This window comes from Lactuca virosa, chromosome 9 (genome assembly GCF_052849685.1).
Source record: "Lactuca virosa cultivar CGN04683 chromosome 9, Lactuca_virosa_CGN04683_v6, whole genome shotgun sequence".
Taxonomy (NCBI): Eukaryota; Viridiplantae; Streptophyta; class Magnoliopsida; order Asterales; family Asteraceae; genus Lactuca; species Lactuca virosa.
In genome coordinates this window covers 4,775,628-4,793,517 of record NC_136434.1, presented here as the reverse complement: position 1 = coordinate 4,793,517, position 17,890 = coordinate 4,775,628, and the positions used below count along the sequence as shown (strand labels likewise).

The 17,890-nt window shown below is 36.9% G+C and overlaps 1 protein-coding gene across 1 annotated transcript; it reads right to left on the bottom strand.

Moving 5' to 3' along the window:
- Positions 1 to 426: 426 nt before the first annotated feature.
- On the bottom strand, positions 427 to 1,897 carry LOC145136646 (galactinol synthase 2-like). The gene is made up of 3 exons (XM_079070763.1): positions 1,486 to 1,897; positions 1,076 to 1,396; positions 427 to 970 (listed from the first exon to the last, which is right to left on the bottom strand). The coding sequence occupies exons 1-3, from the start codon at positions 1,801 to 1,803 to the stop codon at positions 611 to 613; spliced, it is 999 nt and encodes a 332-aa protein (XP_078926889.1). The 5' UTR covers positions 1,804 to 1,897; the 3' UTR covers positions 427 to 610.
- Between the last annotated feature and the right edge of the window lie 15,993 nt (positions 1,898 to 17,890).

Genomic DNA, 17,890 nt, shown 5'->3' with positions numbered 1-17,890 from the left:
TATATATAAACTATTAAATGTAATAAATATGATAGTAAATTGTAATTAATATGTTTGTTTATTCATTTTTCAAAATTTTATTTAAAAAAAAATACTTATTATTTAAAATTTTAATATTTAATTTTTTAATCGATCCGTATAATATAACCCGTATAATATTTACGCCTAGTATGATATATATACTAAGAAAACGACCCATCAACACGACTAGGAGAAAAATACAAATCAATCAAACAAAAACTTGGAAAAGAAAATAACCTATTAACCCCTAAATATTTTTTGAACACCCTCAGAAGTCACTATAAAAGACTTTACCCAATGAAAAGATTCTTATCACATTCATCGAGCTTTAAAGATTGACATGAAGATCAGGACACTAGATCTTTTTTTCGAAAAAGAGTACACTAGATCTTGGTACCTCTGAACTTTAAACTTAACATTCCAATATTATTACGATAAGAACGAGAAAAAGAGCAATCAGCAAACCTTTTACCTCCTAATTTACATATCCATACAGTCCATTATAAGAAATGGAGTGAAACCAACAACCCAAAACAAACTATGAGCAATACATTATATATACTCCGGTCACTACCATCGACCTAGCTAATTAAGCGGCCGAGGGCGCGCAGACGGGTACTTTAGGGTCGGAGATCAGTGCCGACGATAAAACCATCTCACCCTTAATATTATTGCTGCTGGCTGCCAAAATCGGTTTTTTATTGCAATCTAGAGACTTGTCGTTATAAATATCCCACCATTTCTTCACAAACATCTTTATGTCCTCCCTCTGCATGTTCTCTTCTTCTCCAGTATACCTCCATGGCTTTGATCCAGCAGCACAGTAATGAACTACTTTCACTTCATCAACATCTACATTTTCTGGATGCCGCCACAACATCGCAAGAACAAGATTGTACACCAGAGGGATTGGCTTGTAGATATCCTTGAAGTACATGTTCAGAAAATCCTGCAAGACGAATTTTGTTAATTAGTTAATCACAATCACCGGAAGCATATATATATATGTTATGAAGATTTGTTGCCAAATGCCAACGACTGTTAATTAGCGTACCTGTTCAGCGAAAGGGGTGGGAGGGGTCACCCTGAGGGTCTTTAGCAGATCATCATAGGTGCTGATACTTGGTTCAAAAACAAACATGCCGGCGTTGAAGAAGAGAGACGGTTTCGGACCCATGTCGGCCGGCCACTGGACCTTCTCCGGTGACTGCTGGCAATACCCAATCTGGTATTGCGGCGAATGGCTCCACGTCTTCTCGCAAAAACAGTCCATCACGGCGTAAAAGTGGCCGTCCGGCAGGTCAAACAGATGGTCAATGTTATCAAACACCTGGATATCTCCATCCAAGTATATCATCTTCCCGTACTCCACAAACTGCAACATAAAACTAAAAGATTCAATCCACGTGTGAAATCATATTAATGCCACGTATGAAATGTAAAAGAGACACGTGTAACCCATACCTTCCAGATGCGGAGCTTGGAGTAGTTGATGACGTAATACGCCATGGCGAATTGAGTCTGACTTTCCGGTGGGTAAACTGGTTCGATTTCTTTAACGATGCAACCTTGAGACTCCAGGATACGACGGTGCTCCTCAGGAACATCGGGAAGAACCACCACGACAAGAGGATACGCGGAGTTAACCTTCCTTAACCCTTTGGCCAATCCGACGACACCCTTTATGTAGTCGCCATTTCCTGCCAAGAACGTTACGTACGCCCTCTTCTTGGAATTCGAAGCCGTTGGTATTATATCAAGATTCACGGCTGCCGGAGCCATTCTTGAACAACTGAGAAACAAGGGAAGCAAGGATTCAAGAAATTAAGAGAAGTGAAAAGCAGGTAGAAGACTGATTTAAGGTTGTGGAGGAAGGAGGTAGTTATATAAGTGGCAATACAGGTTCAGTTTACTCAACCGGAATCCTGTAATCGGTTTACACGTAGCAATGGTTGTGATCGGACGGTGTAGAGATGATTACCGAGAAGTTTCCCGTGAAAGAGATAACGGGAGAACTCAGTAGTGGTGTAGAGTACTTTGGAACAGGCTAGAAGGTCTGGGATCATATATGTTTGACTTGTGTGGGTGCACCGTGTATCCTCGTTTCCTGGGTTTGATTATATTTAGTATTTAAAATTAGGGAAATCTCCGGAAAAATCCTAAATTTTTATCATAATTTACGAAAAAGTCCCAAACTAAAATTTGTTTACGAAAAAGCATGAATTACCGGTAAAAATGACGATTTGACCCATTTTTTCCAGTTTCCCAAAATAAAATTTACTGATGATTTGACCATTTTCTTCATATAACATACATTTTATCGGTTCCATTGCTGACTTAGACACCTAGTAATAAAATTAGCTGATAAAATGAATACGATGGGTTATATAATGTCACATTGACTGTAAAATTTGATATCCATCTCATCGGTTCATTTGTGACTATATATCTACGTCAGCAATGAAACCAATAAAATGTGTGTTTCCAAGAAAAAAAGGCAGAAAATGAGTTGATGTCTGATGAGATGGATATATTGGGTTACATAAGATTAGATAGACAATTTGATATTTCTTAGAAACGTAAAAAATAACGCAGTTGTTCTTAGTTTATGTAATTATTGTAGTCTTCGTTGGATGCATTTTATGTTCCAAAAAGATATACAATACATCAGGATATCAAGTTTTATGCTAAACACAACATTATATAACTCAACATATCCATCTCATCATCTCATTTAATGACTAGGCGTCCGGGTCAGCAATGAAACCGGTAAAATGTATGTTACATAAGGCAAAGGGCCAAATCATTAGTAAATTTTATTTTGGGACTTATTCACAAATTAGGGTAAAATAATAGAACTTTAGTGAAACAGGTAAGTAATAAAATCGGTAAACCGGGAAAAAAGGGTCAAATCGCCATTTTTACAAGTAATTCATGCTTATTCGTAAACAAAATTTAGTTTGGGACTTTTTCGTAAATTAGGGTAAAATTTTAGGACTTTTCTGGAGATTTCCCTTAAAATTATGAATAACTTTTGTAACAAAATTAAATATGTCGATCAGGTTCGCAAATAAAATAATATAAGGTTTTTAAAATGGATGATCGAAAATAAAAAAAAAATATATAGTGGAACTAAGGTGTTTTTTGTTTTTTTAAGCAAAAAATCATGAAGTCTGCGGATCATCTCTTTAATAAAAAATATGTTTGTTTTTTAACATCTGCAAGCTGTTGTAGATATTAAAAAATTAAAATAAACTGAAATTGTAAACCGAAAATAGTTTTTCAATACCAAAAATCTAATAATTTCATACAACTAAATTAGTCTTACAATAACAGTTTGAAATAAAATTTATACAACCAAACTTTAATAATTCTCATTCCATATTTTGCATAATTGCTCGACAATTTCATATCGTAATTGGGTCATATATATTCACGGTCCGCTGTAGTACCATGTGTTGGAATCTCATCTTCATCATCATTAACGACCACATTGTTATTTCGAACCACGACATTTGGTTCATTATATCGTGCAAAATGTTCATCACGTAGTCCCTCTCTTATAAAATTGTGAAGCGCGAAACATGCAAGGGTAATGTTTCTTTGTGTAACCAACGAGAATGTTGTCATCCTCTTCAACATAGGGAATCGTGCTTTCAAGACACCAAAAGCATGCTCAATGACATTCCAAAGTTTTGCATGTGCCTGGTTAAATTTTTTTTTATTGGTTAATGCACGTCTTTGACGAAAATCTCCAAGCCAGTACCTCACATTACGATACGGTGCCATAAAACCTCGAATGTGTGCATAGGCGGCATCTCAAAGATAATATTTATCTGTAAAAATGCAAAAAAAAAAAATCATTTAGTTTTGGTAACAATCACATTTTCCCCTACTTCTATATAAATCTCGTTTGCTTGCAGGGACAACATGTATCAAAGTGCCATCAAGTGCACCAACTGTATAACTCCCGTAGATCCGGGCTAGTCAATTTAGAGATAATAGGGGTCGAAAACGACTTTTTGACAAAAGATTATTTAGAATAAATAATCTTAACCAAGTTGTAGAATACGTCTCAAGGGTTCCGTACATATAAAGAACGTTGAAATCCGAGTTATAACGAAGAAGTTATGGTCCGTCGAAGTTTTACAGCAAAACCGGCACGACACCGGGAGACGTAAATAGTGAATTTACGATGGAGGACTTTTTAGCCTTAGAAATCTAAACAAAAGTTGTAATATACGTTAAACCGAGAACATACAAAAAACGAACGCCCAAATCTGACTTCGTATGAGGAAGTTATGAATTTTCTAAGATTTGGCTTAACAGTGCACAGTCCGAAACTCGAATTTTAGATCGAGCGGTTTTTGGCCTACGCGACCTAAATGAGAATTGAAGATATCATTAATAGGAACTCAACGGTAAAAATACAGACGAAAACAGAGTCCGTATGTAGAAGTTATGAATTTTACGCGGACATTTAACAGTATAATCTCTTCTCGTACTGTTAAATTTAAGATCGGTCGAGAATTAGCCGACGGAGGCAAAATGAAAGTTGTAGATCTTATTTTTACCTATGTGTGGATATAAAGAACGTCAAAAACGGAGGTCGTATGTGCAAGTTACGGATTTTAGAAGTCGGAAGTGTGCTGTGCGAAAATGGGTGATGTTGCACAATCTTGGCCATTGCTTTCTCCCCAAGTCTTGCCACTAGATGGTGACATGTGGCACCAAGTTCAGCCATTTTTCACCCTATAAATAGAACCTCTCCCACCCTTATTTTCTTCACACCTTTCTCATTCTTTCTTCTCTTTACTCTCTCTCTAGAACCTCTCTCTAGCCCCGAAACCTCCCGAAAAGCCTAGGGAACCTCCCTAGCACGAGGCGGAAGCCCCAGAGTGCTCGACGGCTCCGAGAAGAAGAGATTTTCGGCTCGGGAATGCTGCTCCAAGCAAAGCCCGGTTTTCTATAAAACCCGTTGTAAGTGAGCTACACCTACGCTATTTTTAATATAGCTTTTATTTAATTATAGTAACGTTATTAGGAACTTATAATAAGTACTTGGGCTATTATTATGGGTTATATAAGTATTTTTTAACGCTTATATAATAGTAATAATAGCTAGACTATTAATTAGTCTCGGCGAATAATATACTAAACTCTAGTGGTAATAATACTAGGTTTCGTCGAAGGAAATTATTTTTAAGAAGCGAAGCGCTGTCTGAGTTCGGAATCACCACCTTTTCAAGTGAGTGCATGGTCCCTTTCATCTTACACATAGATATGAAGTATTTAATATAAATTACGTGCTATGTGTGCATATTGTCTGAATACTTGTTGTCTATGCTGGGTGAAATATTTTTATACACGTTTTAAATGATTAAAATTGTATATGTATTTTACATCTACAAAACGTGTTGGGTAAAACATGGGTAGATGTAATAGTTGCTGTGTGACCAAATAAAATAATGAGAGGCCTCGATATAGATGTTATTGATGATCCAGTCATCTAGCGGAGTATAGATGACGACCACGGACTATTCTAGACAGCCCAGTGGAACGCTAGCAGGCTCGCAACCTGTAGGTGTTTATTTGAACTGTGTGCTCACCAGCAGTACTCCATCCCCCACATGGTTGCCTTATTTGACATGAATTGCTGAGGAACCCCTGAAGCATGTGTTGTCACCCCGATGAAAGTCCCTTAGACTAGGTCCCTTGTGTTAGATGTTTTAGGGATGTAAAGTGAGGATAACGGGAACGAGTAATCGGGTTTGTTTGGTTTGATAAAGTTAATAAACTTATTTATTGTGGGTTGAAAACCCTATGTACTCACCAGGTTTCCCAACCTGATCCACTCAGTTTATTTATATCACAGGTGTTGATATGAAGTCACATTACACTGAGAGATTAAGGAGATATAAATCACTAGTGATAATGAATGTAAGTTCTGTTTATGCTTATGTTTCTGTATTGACGATGACATACCAAATGTTTTAAAACGATATAAAAATACTTTTCTTCGGAAATGCTTTGATAACGTATTTATCATGTTTTACTAGGAACAAATTCCCCAACATTTTTATTAAAAGAGGTACTCTGATTTTTATAAAGCATAAACAAAATCAGTCTTTTCTGGCCGTGAAAATAGGGATGTCACAGTTGGTATCAGAGCATTAGTTTAAGCGAACTAGGAATATGGATTTATTTCTAGACTTAAACTTAGAATGCTAAGCAAAGATTGTGAGGAATGTGTCTAATAAAATTTAGGTAAAGCACCTGAATAGACACAAGCACTAGCTAATTTAGGGAAAATGCCTAACATGCTTTTATGTGCTAAATGATTTATGATATGCATTGTATGATCGGATCTATGGTCTGTTGCCGACCGGATCTAGAAACTTTATGTGTTCAGATTTCTAAACGTTTAATTACGGTATTAGAACTGACATATAACTTTTCGGAGAAATAGGGAGAATTACACGTCGATCGTAAATAAAATCTTTCTTATCTTAATTCTCGTCATTGCACACCGAACGTCTGATTTGGTATATAGATCGAAATGGCAAGAACCCATAGTGGAGCCGGGAATGCAAATGGGAACAGGAATCAACCACCAGTGATTGAACAAATACCTGTTGTAGCAGATGCTCCTGAGCCAATTACAATGGCCGGAGTACAAGCCATGATACGGGCTATGTTGGCTGAACAACGGGAAGAGATGAGGCAAATGTTGCATGAAAATAGGGACGAACCTACAATGCCAGTTGAACAGCCCAAATTGAACGATGGGCAGTCAGAAGGAGGGAACTACAGTGGGACCGTTGGTCAAGCCAACCCACCAATAGTTCGACAAAACAACCAGTATGACGGAGTCGAGAGGAATGGATGCAAGTACAATGATTTTCTGACTTGCAATCCATCGACTTTCACTGGAAAGGAAGATCCGATCGGAGTCATGGATTGGATCTCGGAGATGGAGTTAGCTTTCATGACGTGTGGATGCAGATGCAAGTTACAGACCACCTTTGCAGTACGTCAATTCCGAGGAGGTGCTGTGCGCTGGTGGAATACCCTGGGGAAGACTCTGAGCCCCAATGAGCCCCTGCAACTGACATGGGCAGAGTTTTTGGTGCAGTTCAAACGCAAGTACTGCTCAGCCCAAAACCTGCTCGAGCTAGAGAACCAGTTCCTGACCTTGAAGAAAGGAAGCATGTCAATTGATGAATACACCAACAACTTCACAGAGAAGATGGAGTTCGCCTTGCGTCTTGTTCCGAATGAGCTGATGAAAATCGACAAGTACGCAAAGGGACTTCCATGGGAGTACGCGGTGCCAGTGCGTCAGGCACCTACTCTGGAGGCAGCTATCTGGGCTGCCAAGTCTGTGGAGGATATGATTAAGGGAAGAGCTGCCAACAAGATTGAGGTTGGCGAAAAGAGGAAGTTTGAGGGGTCTACGAGGCCCAATAAGAAGATCAAGTCTGGTTCAAAGGAGTTTAGCGGAGGAGGAAACAAAGTGAAATGGTGCGAGAAGTGTAAGAAGAAGCACTTCGGGAAATGTAGCGAGGAAGTGACTTGCTACAAGTGTGGGAAGACCGGACATTACGCCAACGAGTGCACCGCCAGCAAAAGGGTGTGTTATGAATGCCGTGAAGAAGGGCACGTTGCTAAGGATTGCCCGAAGAAGAAAGAGGCGGCAAGACCAAACATTCCACCGAAACCGAAGGCAAAAGCATTCCATATGATCCTTGACGAAGAAGATGGAAATGAAAGGGATCAGGAATGAGGATCTATGAAGTAGTCGTGTAAATAGTACCACGTGGTGTAGCCTATTAGAGGCATAGTATAGGTTGAACTTGAACACCTATGTAATCGTTTCAAGGAATAATATAAAACCTTCGTTTTGTTATCTAATGTGTCAAGTTGTTATGTGATTTTCTTGTATGGTGACTTGGGTGAATTGCAAGACAGTACTTGGGACGAGTATGAGTAGGTGTGAAAGGTAGTAGAGGCCTATACTACCGGAAGCAAAGGACTCACGCTTGGATCAAGGAAAGTCACAAGGTTACCAAGAAGCTAGTAATTGATACCGTTTTATTCAAATATGTCGTTACCATCGTTTCGGTAATGACTAAGAGGATGATTGTTATTCCGACCCTAGTGGTCATATCGAATTGAGTCCGACTACGATAAGTATGTTACGTGGTTCAGAGAACCAAGTTTGATGTAGCATCTGACTTAAGTCGGAAGATTGAAATAAAAGATAATCAAAGCGATCGGTGGAGGTATCGCGATAGTTGCTTGTAGCTAGAAATGCTACCTTTTAAGATGTGATTAGAACATGAAGAAATGTATAGTCTGTTCTGGAAGACTCTAAGAGACCTGAGTCTAAGCGTGGGAACATATGATGATAAGTCATTAGAATATGACACATCGGTCCATTTTAGTAATAAAATAACTTATCTTAAGTTTGTTAAGAAGAAGAAGCAGTCTCCAGTAAGGATCGAGATTGTGACTTGAAGGTCATAATTTGGAGTCTAATGTGAGATAGGGAGCAAGTGCAAGATCGAGCACCGCCTGCAATAAGGAAGTCTTAGAGTTAGATATTCGTTCGAAGAAACATCAAAGTTACGATTATTACTTAGGATGAAGAGATAACGTATGGAGTCATCATGTGAGCCCTATTTCGTTGATGATTCCGGGACGTAATCATCCTAAGAGGGAGATAATTGTAACGCCCGTAGATCCGGGCTAGTCAATTTAGAGATAATAGGGGTCGAAAACGACTTTTTGACAGAAGATTATTTAGAATAAATAATCTTAACCAAGTTGTAGAATACGTCTCAAGGGTTCCGTACATATAAAGAACGTTGAAATCCGAGTTATAACGAAGAAGTTATGGTTCGTCGAAGTTTTACAGCAAAACCGGCACGACACCGGGAGACGTAAATAGTGAATTTACGATGGAGGACTTTTTAGCCTTAGAAATCTAAACAAAAGTTGTAGTATACGTTAAACCGAGAACATACAAAAAACGAACGCCCAAATCTGACTTCGTATGAGGAAGTTATGAATTTTCTAAGATTTGGCTTAACAGTGCACATCCCGAAACTCGAATTTTAGATCGAGCGGTTTTTGGCCTACGCGACCTAAATGAGAATTGAAGATATCATTAATAGGAACTCAACGGTAAAAATACAGGCGAAAACAGAGTCCGTATGTAGAAGTTATGAATTTTACGCGGACATTTAACAATATAATCTCTACTCGTACTGTTAAATTTAAGATCGGTCGAGAATTAGCCGACGGAGGCAAAATGAAAGTTGTAGATCTTATTTTTACCTATGTGTGGATATAAAGAACGTCAAAAACGGAGGTCGTATGTGCAAGTTACGGATTTTAGAAGTCGGAAGTGTGCTGTGCGAAAATGGGTGATGTTGCACAATCTTGGCCATTGCTTTCTCCCCAAGTCTTGCCACTAGATGGTGACATGTGGCACCAAGTTCAGCCATTTTTCACCCTATAAATAGAACCTCTCCCACCCTCATTTTCTTCACACCTTTCTCATTCTTTCTTCTCTTTACTCTCTCTCTAGAACCTCTCTCTAGCCCCGAAACCTCCCGAAAAGCCTAGGGAACCTCCCTAGCACGAGGCGGAAGCCCCAGAGTGCTCGACGGCTCCGAGAAGAAGAGATTTTCGGCTCGGGAATGCTGCTCCAAGCAAAGCCCGATTTTCTATAAAACCCGCTGTAAGTGAGCTACACCTACGCTATTTTTAATATAGCTTTTATTTAATTATAGTAACGTTATTAGGAACTTATAATAAGTACTTGGGCTATTATTATGGGTTATATAAGTATTTTTTAACGCTTATATAATAGTAATAATAGCTAGACTATTAATTAGTCTCGGCGAATAATATACTAAACTCTAGTGGTAATAATACTAGGTTTCGTCGAAGGAAATTATTTTTAAGAAGCGAAGCGCTGTCTGAGTTCGGAATCACCACCTTTTCAAGTGAGTGCATGGTCCCTTTCATCTTACACATAGATATGAAGTATTTAATATAAATTACGTGCTATGTGTGCATATTGTCTGAATACTTGCTGTCTATGCTGGGTGAAATATTTTTATACACGTTTTAAATGATTAAAATTGTATATGTATTTTACATCTACAAAACGTGTTGGGTAAAACATGGGTAGATGTAATAGTTGCTGTGTAACCAAATAAAATAATGAGAGGCCTCGATATAGATGTTATTGATGATCCAGTCATCTAGCGGAGTATAGATGACGACCACGGACTATTCTAGACAGCCCAGTGGAACGCTAGCAGGCTCGCAACCTGTAGGTGTTTATTTGAACTGTGTGCTCACCAGCAGTACTCCATCCCCCACATGGTTGCCTTATTTGACATGAATTGCTGAGGAACCCCCGAAGCATGTGTTGTCACCCCGATGAAAGTCCCTTAGACTAGGTCCCTTGTGTTAGATGTTTTAGGGATGTAAAGTGAGGATAACGGGAACGAGTAATCGGGTTTGTTTGGTTTGATAAAGTTAATAAAATTATTTATTGTGGGTTGAAAACCCTATGTACTCACCAGGTTTCCCAACCTGACCCACTCAGTTTATTTATATCACAGGTGTTGATATGAAGTCACATTACACTGAGAGATTAAGGAGATATAAATCACTAGTGATAATGAATGTAAGTTCTGTTTATGCTTATGTTTCTGTATTGACGATGACATCCCAAATGTTTTAAAAGGAATAAAAATACTTTTCTTCGGAAATGCTTTGATAACGTATTTATCATGTATTACTGGGAACAAATTCCGCAACATTTTTATTAAAAGAGGTACTCTGATTTTTATAAAGCATAAACAAAATCGGTCTTTTCTGGCCGTGAAAATGGGGATGTCACAAACTGCTCCTTTGAAAACCCGTCATAGCCTCCTATTATGTCCCAGAATGTATGGATTCGGATTAAAATAAGGTGGTACTATAATGTCGTGTGCGAAAAACAACATTTTGTCCAACACTTCATGAAAAAATTTAGGAATTGTTTGCTTCGAGTGTTGAAATCTTCGCTTGATCATCACGTAACGTTGATTATGACTGATCATCATAAAAAACATAGTCATCTTTTCCTCATCCGATACATGTTTGCTATCCTTTAACCTGTAATTTACTCTAAAATGAGCACATAGTCGCACAAAAGATTCACGGGACATGCGTAGTACATCAACAAATTGTAGAGGATTATGGTGAAGTAGCTCTAACGTAAATTCATGTTCCGTCATTTTCGAATCGTTGTCCTGCACTCGTTTCACACCCCTCTTCTAAAAATAGCGGACGTACAAGTACATTAGAATTATGAGAAGTATTTTCTTGTTGTGATCCATTAGGAACCTATTAATCAACACAAGTACCAAATAACATAAAATTCAAGTACCAAATAACATAACATAAAATTCAAGTACCAAATAACATAACATAAAACTCAAACACCAAATAACATAAAATTCAAGTACCAAATAACCAAATTACAATAGCAAAAAACATAACCACATAGTTCCAACACATGCAATTAAAACCTAAAAAACACAAATATGTAAACCTAATGGACAATCGTTCCATCCTTTAAAACTCCTAAACTTGTAGCAGTCATCTCGATCCATCCTCTTAATATCTGTGGATCATTGGGAAAATTTACCTACATCTCTCTCATACTCATGGTCCCTTCAAAAATATGATAAACAACAAATCGTAGAGGGTCTATTGCACCTAACTCAAGCAACTCTAACTCTATAAGCATTGAGGAATTGTTGTCCTTAAGTCAAATTTCGTAGAGCTTTTTGCATCTCTAGTGCTAAATAGTCAACAATAATAGAAGCTTTAGGTGAGACACTAGAAGGTGGATCAGGTGAGGCACTAGGAGCTCGAGGTCTAGGATTTGAGGGCTTAGCCCTTTTGATGGGGTTACCAAAAGGTGAAGCAACAGAAGGTGAAGCAGCAGAAGGCTCACTAGTATGATGGGAAAAGTAATCATCTTCATATATGTTAATAGACGGGGTGTTCATAAGTTGTAGTGGTGAGACATGAAAAGAAGATGATTCATGTCCCGATGGTGTTTGGGATGTTGCATAATTGAGATTACCAGAGGTGGATCAGGTAAGGCACTAGGAACTCGAGTCTAGCAGTTGAGGGCTTAGCCCTTTTGATGGAGTTACCAGAAGGTGAAGCAACAGAAGGTGAAGCAGCAGAAGGTGAAGCAACAGAAGAGTCACTAGTATGATGTGAAAAGTAATCATCTTCATCTATGTTAATAGACGGGGTGTCCATAAGATGTAGTGTCGAGACATGGAAAGAAGATGATCCCTGTCCCGATGGTGTTTGGGATATTGCATAACTGAGATTACCAAAGGCACATTTTCCATCAAAGAGGTCTGCACAAAGCTCTGGAAACAACAATGGGACGGTTATCAAGGAAGCGGCCTTCAGATGTCTCTAAACCCAATCAATGAGTAGTATAAGAATATTTGCCAACTATATTAACAAAATACATATATATATATATATATATATATATATATATATATATATATATATATATATACCTTTTTAAAGTCCCCCACTCCTCATTTGTTAAGTTAAAAGTGTTTGTTTATGGATTGTAAAGGTTGCCAATTTTGTTTTTCAAGTATAACCATCCTGTATATTTGGCTTTAAGATTGTCATAGGCGTTTTTCAATTGTCTTTGATTCAAATCCACACCATACTTTTCCTTAATGTCTGTTCCTAACTTGTTCCATGAATTTTTGTGCAAACTTAAACCTTCTCTACCCATAATGTTTACTTCTTCAATACAAGTGTGCAATAAGAATTTTATCTGCTCATTGGTCCATGTATGTTTATCTGTCATTGCTAATAACAAAAAAACCATTGAATTCAACAATAATCTATCACATTTCAGTATAACAACAACTTCTATTGATTAAACTAATGCATTTCAATAAAGATTATTCACATTTCAGCATAACAAGAACCTCAATTGATGAATTTCAGCAATAATCTATGACATTTCAACAACAATTTATCATATTTATGATGGGTTTTATACAAAAGAACATCCTATGTGCTCATACAAACCCTAATGCTTGGATCTAGGTTTCTCTATTGTACATGCAATTCATCCAAGACTCAAGAACTCTGGATCTAGCATATGTATATCGAAATTAACATGTAAGAACAGATCTAGATGAATACCTCTTATAGAATGACTTGAATCTCGTATCCTTGGAGCTTAAAGTCACAAATGTCACTCCTCTAATGGTTTACAAACACCAAGAGAAAGAGGATGACTTATGAGAAGGATAAGGAGCACCAAAAACGTCCTAGGGTTCTTCCAAAAGAGTTCACCACGTTTTTAGGGCCATAAGGGTCTTTATATAGTAAGGCTGTTAGGGTTATCAAACAAGGAAACCTTAATTTGACTGCTTAGGCTCCAAGCAGCCCATGGACTCCCTTTAGAACACCCCTTGGACGAATTCCTTATGGGCTTCCCATAGAATTCGTCCAACCTATGTTCCAAGGTGATCCATAGCCCAATTGCAATTATCTTATAATTACAATTCTAGTCCGTAAGTTTAATTAATCTCTTTTAGCCACAAAACTAATTCTTAATTAATTCTTGACTAATATTAATTAAACAATATGATTTCTCCTTTAATATATTATTCATATAATATATTAATAAATCATAATTAATCCTCTCTCCTCATAAATCATCCTATCAAGTTGCTTTGGCGAAGGCAACCCAAAAGGACCATGCACAACCGGGTCAAATACTTACCAAATATAGTTATGGGCTTAGACACTAATCCAACAGTCTCCCACTTGGATAAGTCTAGTAACTATAAATGCAAGTACAATCCGATTAGCAATCGTAGCTCTCAAAGATGCTATCGAACTCTGATCTTATCAGCAACCTGACCTTCAAATAAGGGATCATATATTCCTCCATTCTAGATATCGTACGAACTGAGACATGGATTTTAATCATACTCTCTGTTCATGTGTTTTTTCCCGATTTCCGATTTATGACAACTGACAATAGACTACAATTGAACACATCAACTTAGTCCTGGCTTGGCCAAGCGCTTAGCGTGTCATCACTAAATCATCGAGGGGCCCACATATATCGCTTTTATCCCACTTTGGGGTAAAAGGAACATATAAACTTCGATTCGAATGCTCGCTTGTACCTACTCATCAAATCACACACAACAATATGTTTTATAACACCAAGTTACTGGTGCGTTTACATATTATCAATGCGCAACCGACTTGCAGAATACAACTCACACCTCTCGGTTTCAAGAATATAAGATATTATCGTCTCACTAATCACCCGTGATAAAATCCATGAATTGATTCAAGTGAGTGTGGGTTTATTCCAATGATCAAATCATATTCATAAGCACTCATGAACGTTGCAGCAAACCTTTGCTATGTCTAATACACTTTAGACAATCTACAAACCAATTCATGACAATCTTCTTTCATACCTACTCCCAAACTATGAGCGACTGTGGAACGTTTGAATAATCTTATTATTCGGGAAGTCAAAACATGCAAAGTAAAACACAAGAATAATACTAATCCTATATGGCCCCAAACCTTTGAGTACAAATAAAACATTTTATTTAATCACCATATTGATTACTCATTATTTGTTGTTTCGGGTAATCAACTTCTTACTTGAATTATAACAAGAATTGTCCCATGCTCTTAGCATGCACACTATGTTTACTTATGGTCCTTACTTTGTGAAATAGTATAATTGAATAACATTTTCAATCACACTCATTTCACAATTCCTAATCCACTAGTGTAAGAATACAAAATTCTCGCCACTACTAGAATATGTTAGATTCTAACATTTTATGCAACGGTCCTTTCGTGATATCACAGCGCCAAAGTCACCAAGACTTGGCCAATTAAATTACAAAGTGCTCTATTGGAGATTTTTTACAAGACAATTCCATATTCATGAAGTCTCACATTCAAAGTACATTCCTTTGAACATCCTTCTTGCATAGAAGTTTCTAATCTAGACATAGATCCTTAACGTCCAACTCCCAATAAGGAAACATTTCCATATTTGCCATATGACAACTCATTCTAAATAGAATCTTATCTATTCATAATAATTCCAATATGGTCCATCTATGACTATACTTCCAATTGTCTGCAAGCGACCAATCCTTGGAGAACCTTAGATTGTCCTTGACAGTTGTTTAATTATTTTTAGTCAAATTCGGTTCTATTCCCTTTTTCCCTCTAAATGCCCTAGGCATTTGGAAAATTTTAGAACAGTCGAATATTACAGCATATGCAATCGATCCTATACCCGAAGCGTGTGGGATACGATTCATAATGAAAAACATGATACTTTACCAGTTTCTTGCTATAATATTGCCATAATATTTCTAGTTGCCGTGTTCTCAAAATTCGATCTATGAAGAGGGATGTCGTAATTATAATCGAACTTTGAGAATGCAATTAATAAATATATCCTTGACTAAATTCAATTAAAATTTCTCGATCTAAGCTTTTAGATTGGAAATGAAGTATAACATTCTCTCCCTTAATTATAGCAAAAACAACTTTTCAACCCCTGCAACTTTGCAAAGTGAAACTTTTGTTTTTCTATAATAATAATCATGCTCCCTCTAACATGCTCCCTCTAACATGATGATTATATCCATTCCAGCATAACATTTATACTCCCACTAGCTTTGAAATGTATTCAGAAAACAGTTGGACTTCTAGAAGACAATACTTATTGACTTCCAAAGTTCATATTTCCAATACGATGTGCTTCGATAAGCCTTTATCTAAGCTTCTCAAACTCACACACCTTTCCTTAGACAGTTCATATGTGTGTCTAAACTAATTCAGAACTTATATTACTAAGTTCCAAATGGTCAGACTAATTGCCAAATCTCACAATTCGAACTATGAAGAGGGATGCCATAATCATAATCGAATTCGAGAATGCAATTTACATAATCACTATCTTCTTAAAATCTCTCTTCGTGAAAGCGTTTCCTCACAATCATTTTTCATGAAGGAGAGAAACCTTACGACACTTAGATCTTATGGTGCATGTGTTCCTATCCATGCGAATTTGTCATAACCATAATCATAAGATAATGTTCGTGACAAATCCAAACTCTTATGGACAGAACTTGTTCATACTTAATTTCTTGCCATCAAGGGTCCCACCATTGCTTCCAAGTTATTTAGCAACTCACTTATGCCAGTCAATGTACTTTCATTGAACAAGGTGTTTGCCCTTATGCAGTCAATTGAGAATTCGTAGAACTCATATGCATAGTTTACTCAACCGGAATGGCACAGAAACAAGAATACATCAACACGATGGGTTACAAACCTCAAGTCGTGTGCTAGTGTTTAATAATAGGTTTACTCTTGATTAGTTCTTGAAAATTTTCAAGATCGTTTAGACTCCCACTAACCTCTTGACATATAAGATTTTTTTGTCAATAAAACATTTCTTGACAAACAAATATTCAAGATTTAGTGCGAATTCTTATCAAGACAAACACTACACACAATTGGTCTTAGTTGGTCGTTGTCTTGTCCAAGACATCACAATTTACCAATTTCAAACGTGCAAGAGTAAGAAAAACAATTTTCTACTTCACATTTGAAGAGTGTGTTAGAACTTCTTAAGATATGTCACTCAATTCACAATCTTGGAGTACAATTCTAAGACTTGATTTTGGAACGAAGTATGACTCATTGTTTTGATTTAACCATTTCAACAATTTCTGATTCCTCTTCTTATCCATACTAGTGCACTAAGATGTCCTTAGAGAATTAATTATGATATGGTTTTATAATCAACAAGATGATCATAAAATATGATACAAAAGTACTCTCCCTTCTTCTTAGATTGGAGAAACTTTTATCTTTCTGCCTAATTGATTCTTCTTATTCGTTCTGCCATACATTGAAACCTTTCAATGATTCAAAAATACACTTAATCTTGTAAGCATAACCACATTTACTAGACTTTTAGTAAATCATGACGAATAATCTTATTGTTCTTTGTGGTGGACTTGACTAGTGCACAACATTGTGTACCAGTTCTCCTAGTCCTTCACTTGACTCTTTGTCAAGGAATTAGTCTTAATTTTCCAAATGTGAAGGTTCTCATTCGTCATACAATACAATTTGTATGATTTCAAGTTTCTGTCCAATTGAAACTTGGTCGACAAGAATCTTTCCTTATTTGGTAAATTCTTGACATTACCACAAATAACATTACTAAGAATCACATCCATTTCATCATTGCTAAAACTAGAAATACACAAACGTCAATTTTTCATACATGCCATTGCAAGGAAATATATAAATAAGATAAAAAATAAAAATTTATTTTATTTATAAAAGGTGCGGAAACCTTGTCCTTACAATGCAATTCAAATGAAAAACTACGCTATTACATATTCCTAAGCAATCTATCATAACTCTAAAAGTAGCAGCTCCAAAAATCCGATCATCGAATCATGCGATCGAAATCCATTTCTTTGCGATCAGACTCAGCTTACTTCTTCCTTTAAGATTCCTCTCTTTTCTTCGATTCTACAAAACATGTAATCTTATCACATAATGTATTAAGAATCAAAAATAGGAACTTATAGAGTTAGTTAATGGATTTTACCTGAAGTAGAGCCATACGTCTTGACTCTCCCATCTCTTAGATGTCTCAGGTAGACAGGGCAGTTTCGTCTCCAATGCCCCTTCTCTTGGAAATAAAAGAAAATTGACTCCT